The sequence below is a fragment of the Protopterus annectens genome, chromosome 3.part0 (assembly GCF_019279795.1).
Source record: "Protopterus annectens isolate FY-2018-M chromosome 3.part0, PAN1.0, whole genome shotgun sequence".
Taxonomy (NCBI): Eukaryota; Metazoa; Chordata; order Ceratodontiformes; family Protopteridae; genus Protopterus; species Protopterus annectens.
In genome coordinates this window covers 59,544,601-59,561,029 of record NC_056731.1, presented here as the reverse complement: position 1 = coordinate 59,561,029, position 16,429 = coordinate 59,544,601, and the positions used below count along the sequence as shown (strand labels likewise).

The window sequence follows — 16,429 nt, the reverse complement described above, 5'->3', positions numbered from 1 at the left end:
TGTGGTTGGTAGTTTTTAATTTTTTTTTACATATTCACTTAAGAAAATGAAAAAAGGAACACTCAAAAGGCAAGACAAAGAAAAGTTAATTAAATAATTAACGAATATTACTAGGCCAGTTTACTGGTGCAGTGAAATAAAATCTTGACTACAATCTAGATGACCCAAGACCAACTAGTGACCTGGGCTCTGTACAAGCTGGTTGGAGAGGGCAAGACTGAGGAGATTAAGACTAATAGCTTTTAGAGGCTGGCAAAAAAGGTTCCCTTTCATACCTCTCAACCTCCAAACATTGAAAATAGGAACATCCAACTAAAAATCCATACATCTAATTAGCATAACATTTTAATGCCAACTAGTGCATAACTCCTCTCACTTAAATAAAAATGTGGGACACTACTCAGAAACACATGTAAAAATCATTGATAAAAATGATGGCACAATATCAGACAGTGCAAAATCTGTAGACTTTAATGAACTGCATCATAAAATTCTGCCATATAAGATCAACATTTATTTTTGCTCAAGAAAAAGCATACTGTCGTTTCTTTAAATTATTGCTGCAACTATTATGTTGGTCATGTAATGTGTTTTTCTGTATACTACACAGCTTAAGAATCACTCGTGATAAGGGGAATACAGAACATTTTGTGAAAGGGTAAATCAGGCCTGAAAATAGGGACACACCTCCAAAAATAGAGATATTCTAAGTTAGGCATGAAAATAGGAATGTTCCTTCAAAACAGGGACAGTTGGGAGGTCTTGTCTTGTTCTCTCCTCACAAAGTTGCGTACCCTGTGCTCAGTAGCCAGGTTAGGCACATATGCAAAAGCATTCGTGCAACCAAGGGATAGCAATGGAAGCAACCATGAAAATTACAGCTGCAATGAATCAGAAAGGCTAGAGAAGCCTAAAGAAAGCTGATTGGATGAAGGCCTTTTACACTCCACTCTTGCCCAAAGAAGAATGAAATAGCATGTTGTCAAGACTGGGGAAGGGGTCAGCTGATGGTGGGCAGACAAAGTTGGGAGGAAGAGGCTCAGAAAAAATGCCACTGGCTCTCTATATAATCTGTTAAACAAATAAGTTTCCATAATAAAAGATGAGTTAAAAACAGTTACAACAGCTGCACAGAAAATTTATTTTAGAGACTCCAGGAAATCTGTTTTCTGAGCTACGGAATGCAAAATATTCGAAAATGTTATTCAGGTTTTACTGCTTCTCGACCTTTTGGCCAAGATCAAGGGGACAAATGTGTAATTGGGTTTCACTGTGAATAAAGCAGAGACTCAGAGGAGTTACTCTCACAACTCAAGGCATGCAGCAAGGACTATTGCCTGCCTACAAAACTCGCACTCAAAGCTGTGCATAGGCAAGGAGAAAAAAAAAAGATAAATCAAGAGGTAAATATAACAAAAGGAAGAAAGCCAAGCAAAGGCAAAGACTTAATTTTGAGCCGCTGGAAGCCTTATCAACACAAATGTCCTATGACAGTAGAAAGATAACAGACAGACTATATTAAAAACTAAAGTTCAAGATGTAGCAACAAGAAATGCTAATCAGTACTCATTTTTACAATGCTGAATACCCATAACTCTAAAAAACACTTCTCAATATGGCAAATTTTAGTAGACTGAATATATTTGCTTAAAGGGGAAAAAAACATACCTTGTCTCCTTCTAGTTCCCATAAAATCACTCTGTTATCAGACCCACCAGAAACCAGCCAAGTTTCAGGACCTGAAATGAAAGCATAAGATGTTCAAACAGTTAACATGGAAAATTTTATCTACCTTAACCTCAAAATCTGTATCAGTACAGACAGTTCTTTGTCAATGGAAACTAATGTTGCCACCTATAACAAGATGTGGCAGAGCACCAAAAACTTCCATATGCAGGTGAGGACTATGTATGCCGTGGTCTCCCCAATACTCCGCAAATAATGGTACGTGCCCTATCATGATTTCTGACAACACAGTCAGTGTGGACAGTGATGGCAGCATTGAAAATTCTCAGTGCAATGACTGAGTGAGAGAGAGAGAGAAAAAGTAGTGGTATGCCACCACAGACCACAAGACCAATCAGGACTGCATACCTGTAGCTATGTCATCACAGATACCACACAGGATAGTGATCAGCTCCAAGATGTATAGGGTCACAGCAGACTGTGCAAGGATGACACTGTAGCACATCATCTAACTGAGCTCATGTGCTACTCTCATGTCACAGGCCATCTGCAACATACAACAGTATCAGGCACTTCTACTTAGTCCTTACAAATAATTTAGCCTTTGCACTTCCCTAAACTGCCTAATCACATTTATCTTACTCATGCATTTTCTAATTTATAAAGTACTGGACATTATGAAAGATTAGCCAACCAGTTTCCCTTCAGTTGCCAGCCTCTTAGCAATTGGTGTCCTTGGATAGTCTAAGAACTGGCTTATGCTCACTGATAAACTCTTACTTATCACAAAAATAACTCTTTTTGAGAGGCACAAATATTTAAATAATTTGGAGGCAACCCCTCAGTTAAAACTAGGTGTAGTGAGCATCACACACTAACACTTTCACATTATGTCATGTGCTGAGGTAGTTAAAAAAATCTCTACCAAAGTCTTCTACAATTTGTATGAAAATGTCTGGGTAGACATTCTCATCTCCTCCATGCGTATATACAGCATTAAGTCCTAATTGCTGCCAGTCTTGTACTCCTAAACACTAACAAGAACATCTTAATAACTAGTGACTCAGTTATTAGACAAACAGGTTCTTCACTCACAAAGCTGGACACGAACAGAGCTACAGTCAGTTGTCTTTTGGGTGGCAGGATCTCTGAAATTACAAGGGCTCTAAAGACCCTCTTCCACGGCAAACATAACTACAATCTGGTGGTGGTCCATTTAGGGGTGAAAGACCTGAGGAGCACTTGAAGATTTTAATTCATGTGACAAAAGCAGGTTAAAGCTGTGGTCCTGAGTGGAATTCTTCCTTTACTGAGAGTGATGTCGAAGTACAAAGAAAACATAACTGGTGTCAAAAATTGGCTGAATAGCTAGTACTATTCTAGTGGGGGAGCCAGTATGTGCCAGCATGGAATGAGATGATTTACAGTCCCAACTTGTTTCACAACAGACAGTCCGCACCTCTTGGTCAAAAACTTCCAGATACTGGCTTATGGTTTATACTGCCTTTATGCGTAGAGTTCATTTAACAGACACTTCCAACAAAACAAGTTCAAACCCCAATCTGGACAACATTAAGGTGTCTCTTCTCAATGTTAGAAGTCTCAACAGCAAATGTCCTGATTTTGAGACTCACCTGCATTTGGAACATATCCATGTTTGTGCAATTCCTGAAATTTGGTTTAAATGTACAGAAAGCACTGCCTCCACACTTGAGATATGCTCCTAAGACATCTTCAAGCTGGATGGAAACTGTGGTGGCATCTCCAAATTTATCAAGGATTGGATCATAATCAGACAGATTCCCACAGACCATCAAACAGAACTCACAGAAGTCAGTTTTTTCTTACTTATGGTAAGCCTAACAACTCCCAGTCTGCTACAGAATGTCCTCCATGCTCCTAGAAGACTATGCTAGACTTATAAAGTATTAGGACACCCTTTTAGGAAGAGCTTTAGTATTCAGAGAGGCTAACTACCCCGCAATTAGCCACAGAACCTACACCTTCAAAGTCCAGTAGGTCCAGAAAGCTTGGGCAAAATTAAAAAAAAAAAAAAAAAATACTTGGGATGACATTGTTAATAAACACACCAGAAGAAATAATATTCTCAATCTAGTCCTCACAAATACAGCCTCCACTCCTCTGGTCTGTCCCTCCCTAGTTAAGTTCATAGGTTCACAGGTAGGTACTAGGCTATTGCCCGAGGGCATTTATAAGCCTAGCCAGAGTGTGTTGGTTTCGCCACCCCATTGCTTAATTAACTTGATCCTCTGTCAAGCAGAGCCAATTAAGTGATCGCAGGGGTGTATTATAGCAATAACCCATGCCTGGGTGTGGGTAATGCTGGATTTACCCACGGTTGGCGTGGTTTGGTCCCAAGGGCGAAGCCCGAGGACCAAACAAAGACAACCGTGGGTAAATCCAGTATTACCCACACCCAGAAGTGGTTATTGTTATATAATGCCATTATTTAAGAAAAGAAATAATTACTTTTCTTAAATAATGGCATTGTATAATGCCTCTTTGCTGTCCTTCCGCACCTGTCTGGTGTTCCGTAGTTCTGATGTACTGCATGCCTACGCAGTACATCAGAGTTTGGGCAAAAGCAACGGAGAACGCAAGTTCTCCGTTGCTTTACTATCTCGCTATGTTAAATGGGTTTAACATAGCGAGACAGCTTTAAAATAAGCAACGGAGATCTCCGTTGCTTATTTTAAACCTGTCTCGCTATGTTAAACTCATTTAACATAGTGAGACAAGTTTAAAAGCAACGGAGATCGCAAGATCTCCGTTGCTTTTACTAATGTCGCTATGTTAAAGGAGTTTAACATAGCGAGACAGCTTTAAAAAAAGCAACGGAGATCTCCGTTGCTTTTTTTAAATCTGTGTCGCTATGTTAAACTCTTTTAACATAGCGAGACAGTGTTTTATACTAACGGAAAAAGTCCGGGCGACCGGACCTTTTTTCATTAGTATATTGAGGGATTTACCACGGGCACGCTGGCTGGGCTGGCCAATCAGCGTGCACGTTTTTAGGGTAGGCATTGTATAATTTCTGTTACCCATCCACTCATCAAGGTTTCTCTTGAAGAGTGTTAGTGAGGGGCTCTGCCTGATGCAGTTTGGAATTTTGTTCCAAAGCAAGGGGAGTCTCTGTGACAGGAATCTATCCCTCCAGCATGTTCTATTTATTGTTGTGGCAAGGTTTAGCTCACTAGAGCACGTGGCTCGTAATGACTTGGATTTCTTTAGGTGGAGCATGTCCATCAATTCTGAGTTGGACATGGCTTTATAAGTCAGGCAGAGATCACCTCTGAGTAAGCGATATGCCACTGAGTTCAGCCAGAGTTTCTTCAGTCGGGCTGCATAGGACATATGTTTGAGGCCAGTAATCCTCTTGTTGAGGTACTTTTGTGGTCTTTCCAGCTGTTCGAAGTGTCTTGTGAGGTACATTCCAAATGGGGCATTGTACTCTATGATGGGTCTAATGAGTGACGAGTAGAGGGGCACTATAACCTCTTTATTTCTAGATGCGAACCCTCTAGTAATTAGATGGGCCACATAGAAGGATTTCCTAACTACTTTGGCAATACGATTGTCAAAGGAGAGATTACTATCTACCTGGGTCCCCAGATCTCTTATTACCTCTTCTGTATTAAGGGGGCTGCCACCTATGTGGTAATTTGTGGGTGCTTTGTTTTTCCCTAACGGGATGACTATGCATTTTTTGGCATTTAGCTTGAGGTCATGACTTTGACACCAGGTGTCTGTCTCAGTAAGGCCCTTTTGGAGGCTGTCCATGTCAGCCGGAGAGTCAATTATGGCTCCCAGTTTGCAGTCAACAGCAAACTTGGTTAGCCATAGTCCTCCTGTGTTTTCTTGTACTTCTGAGAAGTATATGCTGAACAGTAGGGGTCCCAGGACCGAGCCTTGCGGGGCACCACTTGTGACTGTTTTAGAGTCGGACCTGGAGCCCGCTATTCTTACCGTGTGAGTTCTGTCTGTAAGCCAGTTGGAAACCCATCTCGTGACGTAGGGGTTTATGTTCAGGCTGGTGAGTTTTTCTGTAATACCAGAGTGGGGAATTGTTTTGAAAACATTGCTGAGGTCAGGGTAGGCTGTGTGAACCACCTTTCCCTCGTCTATGGCCTTGGTGACCGTCTCGAAGAAGTCAACCAGGTTTAGTAGGCATGATCTGCCCTTAACAAAGCCGAACTGGGTCGGGTCAAGTGTTTGGAGGTTCCCAGTGTCTTTGTTAATGAGTTCCATGATGATGCACTCCATAGCCTTGCAGACCAGGCTAGTCAGGCTTATGGGGCGATAGTTACCAGGGTCAGTTGTGGCCCCTCCTTTGTGGAGAGGAATAACCGTTGCTGTGCGCCATTCTATGGGCACATAGCCTGTGGAGAGGCTGAGGTTGAACAGCATGTTTAGGTGGGGGGTTAGTTCGTTCTGTAGTTCGTGCAAGACACAGCCTGGGACACCATCTGGTCCCACTGATGCTGTGTTTTTGGCTTTTTAAAGGGCTGTTTTCACCTGTGCGTCTGTGATATTTGGGACACTACACTTTTCCGGTATTGTTGTAGGCCCTTTTGGAGGTGAGAGGGGGGTGAAGTTTGTACTGAATCTGCCAGGATGTTGGCAATATCAGTAGGTTCAGTATATTTTGTGCTATTTTGCACTAGTTCAGTGCATATCTGCGAGTTGCCACTTAGATTCTTAACATAGTTAAAGAAGGCTTTGTGGTTACCTTTTGAATCCTAGGCTATTTTTCTTTCAAAGTTAGCCTTGGATGATTTCATGAGGGACCTTAGTTTCTTACTGATACTGATCAGGGATAACTTTCCTTCTTGGGATTTGCTTTTTTTCCTGAACTAGTTTCCTCCTTCTATTGTATAGCCTGTTTATGGCAAGGGTCCACCAGACTGATTTCCTTCTCTTAGAGGAGTGAGTCTTGGTTTCGCTAGGGATGGCACGATCCATGCATCCTTGTAGGTGCTCATAGAGTGCATTTGTAAAGGTTTCTGCATCTTGGGCAGCATTATCCTTTAGCGTGGGGGCTGTGACCACAAGTCAGACCACAACCTTATAGCATTTGCCAAAAAAATCCCCAAAGCCCCTGAAAACAATATCTCTGAATTTAAATACTTCTAATGGGCAAATCTTATATGACGAAATCTTAAAATTCATCTATAACACCACCAGCTCAAATAGTGATACGGCAGTCTGTTTCATATAGGAATTTACACACAAACAAAAGCATAGAAGTTGCAGTCCCAACAGCAAAATACAATGGGAAATTTAAAAACAAACCACTCTGGTAGTCTAACAACATAAAATCAGCAGATCTTAAACTCCTCATAGCAAGGACAGTATAAAAAACATCAACAGGGAACTGAAAAATATTAAGCCTAACAAAGCAACCCGCAAAGTGAGGATACCTTCAGAAGCTACGGATATCAAGTCATTCTTTAGCTAAGTTAGAAAACTAGAAACAATGCTCAGAATGGATCTTAATCAGGACCACCCCAAAAGACATTGCCAATATACCCACAAAGACATTTATTACAAAAACTCAACCCCAGAAACATTTACACAAGCTTTATGCATCTCAGAATTCCTTACATGCCCAATTATTACCAAGGGAAATGTTCTGAATGTGCTATCAAAAACCAGAAATACTTCCTCCGTGGGTCCAGACAACATACCTGGATGTTACCTAACATGCCCTCATACAGTCTCTCCTTAAATTTTTTTATTCAAACCTTTGCAGGATTTACTCCTGAATTATGGGGCACAAACAGCAGTGATTACCCTGAACAAGGGTTGGTTTTCTATGGATCCTGGTAATTGCAGACTGACCAGCTTTATGAGACTAATGTTCAAAGCTACGGAACATATCATAACTGATCTCATCAATTACATCAAAAAGGCCAGACCCACAACAGTGTGGCTTTGAAAAATGAAGATCCCGTGTATTAAATCTAGTTAATCTTTTTAACTCATTAAATCTGAGTGACACCTCCAGGTGCATCTGCAGTTAACTCCTACTGATGCCTCTACGCATCAAATATTGCTTGTTCATATTTGCATCAATAATTCCAAAACCATGCTATGTACAAAGTTTTAAAAGATTTCATCTTAAAGCTTGCACAATAGCAAACTCAACTGCATTAATATTTGACCTCTATCCAGTTCAGGTAAATAGATATTAACTGTTGTTTTTATGATATTAATTTATACAGATATTATTTTCACATTTTTCTAAATATCTCAACAACCAAGTAACACAAACAGAACTCATTGGCCTCATGCTAAAGCTCTCAGCCAGACAAATACAATGCTGCTGACACTATGTGCATAACTTGAGTGGTTGCTAAGATATTGTAAGTTGTTTACAAAATATTACAACTGTAATAGTTACTGTGATTTATAAAATTTGGTATAAGACCTAGAACCTAAAGAATACTACCACTATAAAAGTAGTTTGCGCTGAAGGGTTTGCCATTTATACTTCTGTCATAATCCTTATGGTTCCAGAGATATGAACACTTATTTGAAATATGAGGACATAATGTGATCGGTCAGAAGGTCTAGGCTCCGCCCATTGGAAGTTACAGTGTAGACTTCCTGAGCTCCATTGGAGTGAATGAGTTAAGAGGGTCCCATGGGAGGTTGACAGTGGTCATGCAATAGACAAAACTTATCTGGACCTAACCAAGCATCTAACAACATATCCCATACAGGCATTGTAAGCAAGTTAAATGCTATAACTATAGATACTTATGAAGTAAGAGGGATAGCAAACTGGCTAAAAGACAGAACCCACAGTCTGTGTGGCAGAGGCCTCGTCTGAAAGTATGAATGTAACCAACAGTGTCCCCCAGTCCCCTCATTTTCAGTATTTCTCTGATCTTCAAATTGGGAATGACAACTTCTGGTTAACTAACTTTGTGGATGACTGCAAACTAGTAGTCATTGCAAGGACTCTCTCTGACACCTGTAACTTTTAGGAAGAATTAATCTTAGCTAATACCTCACATACTAAAAATAATTCTCAAATTAAATGTGAAATGGTGTAGCATTGTTTCATAGAACATATAACCCCCACTCTCAATATACAGAATAGACAGTATTTCAGTACTACCATAAAAATGAAGCTGGGGACCTAGGGACATGGGTTGACCATTCCCGCTCCTTCAATCATCATGTGGCAAATGAAGTAAGAAAATCCTTCTATTTAGTGCAAATAAGAGCCAAAGGTATATTAGATCCAGCTCAAAAGATGTCATACTTTCCTTATGTTCAGTATGGATTAGCCAAATACCATCTTCAAGATGCACCACATTCAACATATCAAACAGTTAGAGAAACTCCGGTGGTGCCCAATTAAGAAAATTTTAGGGTTAAAAATCCAGAGCTAAGAGGTATTAGAAGCTCTAACTTTTTATTCAATATCTAATAGACTCTTAAGGGGTAATCTGTGCATCACCTACCATGTCATTAGACTTGTTGCTGTGTTTGATCTCCTAACCCGCTACAAATATTATAGCTCAGCAAACACCAGAAACAGTGACCTGAACAGATGCATTACACTGCTCCTCTCCATCTCTAGAATAAGGTGCCCCTGCAGTTTAGGCAGTGTGATACACTATCATCTGGATGACTGGATGAGTTCCCTCAAATTTACCCCAGTACTTACTGGTCAGGCCCTTTCTGAGAAAGGGGGGTACATCCTGAGGGGATTACTGTCAAGGCATTGACAGCTGTTGAGATTAAATTGCCTTGAGACTTCTATGAATCCTATAAATCCCTGCAAGGCTGTGCAATTTGGGGTATACCCACCATGGAAGTGATGCATTCATCTGTTGCAGCAGCTTCAGAGTGAGTATCACCAGGTTCAGATGAGGACAATGCCTCACCTTTAGCCTGTACTAGGTGTGGATGCCCAACCAGGACAGAGATGCACAATGCCACTGTCACTGGATTGTGACTTGGAAATCTGTGTCATGTCATCATAATCATCATCTTCCCCTGCAGAGATAGCGAGCATCAGCCTGTTTTCTTGCCCAACCCCTGCAGGTGTCAAAGTAGTAGTGATCCCATGAATATATAACAAAATGATGCATCAAAGAATATGTACTTGTGCCCAAACTATGCCCCATTAGCATGTACTATAAAAGGCCTATGTACGATTTGTTGTACAATCCCCACCAACATCTGCTGCCATCCTGAAGTAGCTGGATACCTAATGTTCCTATTACAAAATATAGGCAACATATTACTTGGTCAGCCTACCATCTTTACAGTGCTGAGGTATATAAATGTGCTGAATGTGGTATTAACTTTGTGCATTATCCACGAAGACTCATGAGATTGGTTCAATCCTCAAGTCTGATGTCCACTCCTCCAAGGTTGATCCCAGAACAGCTGCCCCTCTGCCATATCACTAAAAACTCTTCTGGCTATGTCAGCCTGCTACTGAATGGTACCACACTGTGGCTCTCCTCACAGCTGCTGCAGACGAAGTCCTTGTCTTGGCACAATGCAGCATGTCTAGAACATGCTCACGAGGCTGCTGTAATATTTGGTCATTGCTCCCTACAGCAATATGTCATAGATCACAGTCTGCCAAACGTGGTCCTGTAATAGCTGGTCAGCAACCCCTATCCTCAAAAAGGACCATCAATGTGTCTTAAGTGCCTGTAACATGGCACTACTTTCAGCAGCCAAACTGCTCACCCTTTTTGGTCTACTGCAGCCTCTGGACAGGCAGTTACCTGTGACCACATGACATAGCTACAGACTGTAAAAGTACAGTTGTTTAAGAATTTACCATAACGGTAGATGTCATTCTCTTCACTGTTGCAGTATCCCTTACAATAGGGATCCCCTGCCAATGGTAGCCCAACGTTTAGCCAGTATACCAAAGCCTTGAAGTTGACTAATGTACACAGTACTTCACAAGTATGCTCCCCGCGAACTGAATAGGGCATAAAGGTGACGTCCGGACGTACCATCCTCAGAACTGACAGCTCCAGTAGGAATGCCAGTCCACGGATTACAGAAGTAACAAGCACATCCAGAAGAGAAAAGAACCAAGGGGGATGAGAGAGGGAGTGAATACTGCAACAGTGAAGAGAAGGACATCTACCATTATGGTAGGTTCTTACACAACTGTACTATGTCCTTCCATTTCACTTTTGCAATATTCCTTACAATAGGGAGAATGCAAAAGCTCAGGACAAAGACTGGAAGGAGGAAGGACTAGCAGAGTCCTCTAGAAACCAATGAAGAATGGCCCTAGTAAAGCCAGCTCTAGCCCTGAATATCACATCCAACTTATACTGCTTGGTAAACTTGCACAGAAATCCAGGTAGCTGCCTCAAAAATAGAGTCAGTATCCAAATCCTTGAAAAAAGCACCAGAAGAAGCCACAGCCCTAGTAGAATGAGCCTAAACAGAAGAAGAAAGGCTTCTGCCATGAAAGAAATAACAAAAGAAATGGCTTTGGAAATCAAAGAAGAAATAGCTTGCTTAGAATCAGCCAATACTAAGGATCTAGGATGAAAGTAAACAAACAGCTGATCAGATTTACAAAAAAATCTTAGTCTTATCCAAATAAAAATCGGAGTTGTCTATGCACATCCAAAGTGTGCAACACCTTCTTACTAGCGGATTGCGAAGAAGGGAAAATAAATAGACTGATTAACAGACAACTCATTCAACACTTTAGGCATAAAAGGAAGACTAGTACAAAGGGACACCCTGTCCTTATGGAACAGTAAAAAAGGAGGAGGACAAGCCATAAGGGCTTGAAGCTCAGACACCCATCTGGCAGAAGTAAGGGGTAACAGAAGAAAAGTCTTCCAAGAACAATGCTGTAAGGAAGCTGAAGTTGCAGGCTCAAAAGTAGCCAGGGTCAATTTTTCCAAAACAAAATTAAGATCCCAGGGAGGAGGGACAGGCTTCCTGGGAAGCCTAATAAGAACGACACCTTTAAGAAACTGTTTAGCCTCAAATATAGAAGCTAAAGGGGGTGATAAAGGCAGACAAACAGAAATAGCCGATACGTGGGCCTTAACATAAGAATAAGCAGACCAAGAATTCAGCAATTCACACAGATAAGATAGAATCAAAGGAGTATCCACAGAAAATGGATCCAGGTTATGAGGAAGACACAAAACGGAAAACTTTTTCCAATTGGATAAGTAGGATTTCCTAGTTGTGGGCTTCCTGGCCTCCTGCAGGACCCTACACACATCCTCAGGAAAAAAAGGTGTCTGCATGGAATCAAAATCCAATCACTCACAGTGTCAGCTGAAGAATGGACAGGTGGGGATGGATGAGACATGCTTTTTCTTTTGTGACAAGGTCCACCCTGTGGGGTAACTTGTGATGACTGCCCTTGGCTAAATTCAAAAGAAGAAGGAACCAAAGCTGTCTGGGCCAAAAGGGAGTCACCGGCAAGATTTTGGGAGCATCCAGTTGTACTTTGAACAGGACTTTTGGAATGAGAGGAAGGGGAGGGAAAGCATAAAGACATCCCCTTTCAGGAAAAAGGGAGGGTGTCCACTTTCCAGACCACAAGACCTGGGACTCTGCCACAAAAAGAGGATGCTGAATGTTCAGAGGGGAGGCAAAAAGATCCACTTAAGAAATACCCCACTGGTGGACAATGTCCAGAAACACATCCCTATGAAGCATCCTCTCATGGGATTGTGTTATGGACCTGCTCAGAGAGTCTGCCATAATGTTCTGACCTGAGGAAATGTAAACTGCCTGAAGTGTCACATGATACTGAACAGCTAGTTCCCACACTAGAAGTGCCAACTAGCATAAGAGATAAGATCTTGTCTCCCCTTGCTTGTAGACATACCACATCACTGTGGTATTGTCTGTAAACAACTTGAGAGGCCCTGGGGGAAAAAACACTGTGAAATGCCTGACGAGCAAGCAGAAGAGCTCTCATCTCTGACACTGATGTGGTCTTTACTTTTTGAGGCAACCAAAGGACCCTGCTCCTTTAGAGAGCTGCAGGATGCTCCTCACCCCATGTCTGAAGCATCTGTGAAGAGCTCCTGAGAGGGAACAGAGGGGTTTGAAAAGGGAGCCCTGGACTGAGAGTCAGTTGCTGAATCCACCAATAAATTCCAGCTTGAGGCATGGAAGAAAAGAAACTAAGAAATCAAGGGGATGAAAATGCTGAAAACTGACCTTAGAAACCACTGAAGTTTACTCAAGTGGAGTTTGGCAAAACGGAACATAGGAATGGTGGAGGCCATATAACCTAGAGCTGTCAAAAACTCCCCGGCTGTGATTGTTTCAGTCTCTTCTTTCTCTAGCCTCAAAGAAATGAGAGTTAAGGCCTTGGGAGGAGACAGGTGCCAACATTGGAACAGTCTGGATCCTGCACCCCAGAAAAACATGATCTTGTGAAGGAGTCAGAAAGGACTTTTGGAAATTTATAGTGAACCCCATGCTTTGCAAGAGAGAAATGGCAAAGTGAAGATGCTGCAGTAGAATCTCTGGAGAGGATGCCTGAAAAAGGAGATTGTCTAAGTAGGGAAAGACCTGTATCCCCCTTAGCTTGCAAAAAGCAATCACAGGAGTGAGCCATTTGGTGAATACCCTTGGGGCAGTAGAAAGGCCAAAGGGAAAATCAGATAACTGAAAATGCCAGAAAGCAGCAGAGAAACTTAAAAACGTCTTGAAAAAAAGATGAATGGGGATATGAAGAAAAGCATCTTCGAGGCCTAGAGCCACTAGAAAAGTCTGAGGAAGCAGCAGAGGGAACAAAGTCTTAAGGGTCAACAATCGAAAGTAAGGGATCTTTAGAAAGGTGTGTAGGTGACAGAGATCCAGAATGGGTCTCCAAGTGCCTTCTTTCCTGGGGACCAAAAACGTCCTGGAGTAAAACCCCTTCCCCCTTTGAGAAACTAGAACTTCCGGAATAGTTCCCTGAGTCAATCGATCTTGATGCACTTCTGGAAAAAAATGCCAACTGTTCCTGAGGGGGGATGAGGAATGCCCATGAAAGGGGAAGAGATTACCAAACCATGTAGTACCCTGGGCAGATAATGGACAGAACCCAGGAATCCTGAGTAATCTTTAACCAAACTGGAAGGGATAGGGAAAGATGAAGGAAAAAAAAGAGGAATGTGCCTGACAAGAACAAGATAGTCAGACAGCACCTGGTTTGTCAGGAAAAGGAGAGTTCTGTGTCACAGAAGTCTGAGTAGCTTTAGCAGGAGAAGCCCTTTTCCCACCCTTTTTACCCTTGGGAGGAGAATGAGACTGCCTATGAACAAAGGCTGGCTTATTAGGTAATTTCTTTGAAATTTGGGCACAGGAGAGACAAAAACATGTTTCAGTTCTTGTAAAGCCTTGCCCTTATCCTGCACAGACTTAAACAAATCAGCAGCAGCTGCACCAAATAAGTGTTTGTTATCCAGAGGAGCATCCATCAACATAGCCTTAATATCATCAGGCAAAGGCTAAAGCCGAAGCCAGGAGATAACTCCTCATCACAGAACCCAAAGCAGCAGCTTTAGAAGAAGCATCTGTTGCATCAAAACTGCACTTAATAGAATGGTGAGCCACCTGAGAGGAAGTCCCTAACAAGGAGAGAGCAGAAGTCTTCCCTTCAAAGTCAGGAAGGTCAGAAATTACCTGACAGGCCTGAGGAAGAAGAGCCAAAATATATCTTCACATATGGGTGTGATAACTGGGTGCCCTAAAAGCAAGGGTAGCTGAGGTATAAACCTTCTTACCAAGCCTTTCCATAGTTCGGCTGCCTTTAACAGAAGGAAGTAACTTTGTAGAAGGCACTAACTGAGAGCGCTTGTGGGATGCCACAGACACCACAGAGCGGCCAGCAGAAGGACACCTACAGAGAAATTTGCAATCAAGCACCATATAAAACCCATCAGGTTTTTTTCGGAGTAGGGGGCTGAGAATCTGGAGCCCGAGACACAGTAGAAAACACATCCAATAAGGCAGCCAAAATAAGAGGAACAGCAGAAGGTCTATGAGAGTCCATTTGCAGAAGCTCGTAATACCTCTTCTGAACCTCATAAACCCGGGCACAATCCCATTTAAAGAATTCCATCATTCTGGAAATTGTGTTCCCAAAGGAAATCTCCACAAAAGGAGTGTCAGGACTAGTGAGCTACTCTTTCTCAGAAGCACAGTCTAAAGGAGAAGGAATCTGGGAAGAATAAGCAAGGGATTTCTCATCTGAATCCACCTCCTCCTGAGAGGAATCTTGTTTCCTAGGTGGTGCAGGAACAAAAACACCTTGAGGAGGCTTCAGAGCCATAACAGCATTAAACAACCCTGAGTGAAATTCTGCCTTTCACTCTGAGCCTTTAGGAGCAGAAGAAACGTGCTTTGCTTTTTGTTTCTTTTTCAAAGGGACATCTGCCACATAAAACTAAGAAGGCTCAAAAACTGGATGGCAATTTGCAATCATAGTCAGTACATTCACCCTATCCAAAATCTGAAGAACAACCCTAGGCCCTTCAGTAATAATCAGATGTGGTTCCCGCTGAACATCAGAAGTGGACATCTGCAAGGTCTCCAGGGATGTGTGAGAGGTCGGATCTATGCCAGCCTCCAAAGCTGTCACTGCACAGGAATCCATCAAAGAAGCCGGACAATCTTCCGAGCTTTCACCAGCCTTGGGAGAGACAACCAGTGGAGGGGGCATAGCGAAAGAATCGGACCTAGATTTCTTGGCCTTCTGCTTCACAGACAGATGACCCTTAGAGTGGGAAGTTCCTTCCATAGTGTCTTTCCCTAGAAGCTTAAGAAATTGGTTCTTTAAATAGGGCCAAAGAGGAAAGCCAGCTATGGAGATTCTTTGGGACAAAAGCCTGACAAATGAAACAGGATGTATGGTCGTGGGAAGCACCAAGACAAAATAAACAATGCTCATGATGATCTCTGTGGGAAATCTGCCTCCTGCAATGGCATTTACCCTTTCTGGATGACATGAACCTCACAAGCAACAAACAAAAGGAAAAAGATAAGAGGAAAAAAAAAAAAAAAAAAAATGGGGCACTTATCTGAAAGTGACTTGGTGAACCAGCAAATGAAGCAGGCGCTCAGGATGACAATCAAAAGATGGGGTTTGGCCTGACAGCAAAGAAGTTCTGAGGATGGTACATCCAGATGTCACCTTTATGCCCTACACTATTTGTGGGGAGCATACGTGCGAAGTACAGTGTACATTAGGCAACCTAAAGGCTTTGGTATATATATTGGCTGGACAATCAGCTACCCTTGGCAGGGGATCCCTATTGTATGGAATACTGCAACAGTGAAATGGAAGGACATCTATAGAGACCAGCAGGATGACACCTACAGATGAAGGGAACCCTAGGTATACCATACTATAGTGACAGTTGTTGGGGTTGCCATAAAACAGTTGTAGGGAGAAATAATGAAGTGTATACAGCAGGTGTACCTAACACACAGCAGTATATAAAAACTTACCTCACAGGACACACAATCTTTGTTAGGTCCTATAAGTATGTGCAAATGCTAAGGCATTCATCCCTGCTGCCATTACTGGGGACACAGTGGTACATGCTAATGACATAGCTGTGGCATACTACTGTGGGAGGTAAACATCTGTAGGCTCAGACCAGCTTAGAGCATTAAGCCTTGGACACAATTTCTTTTTTCATTTAAAGAAAAAAAAAAAAGACTGAGTTTCTTATGTAAGTCAAGAATTTTG

General features: G+C 42.0%; 1 protein-coding gene across 1 annotated transcript in view; it reads right to left on the bottom strand.

The window, feature by feature from the left end:
- The window catches only part of ELP2 (elongator acetyltransferase complex subunit 2), a 1,608,146-nt gene that overhangs the window by 1,525,629 nt on the left and 66,088 nt on the right, over positions 1-16,429 (bottom strand). The window contains exon 3 of the mRNA XM_044065497.1: positions 1,669-1,739. Coding sequence (XP_043921432.1) covers positions 1,669-1,739 — 71 coding nt within the window. The remainder of the gene's footprint in view (positions 1-1,668; positions 1,740-16,429) is intronic.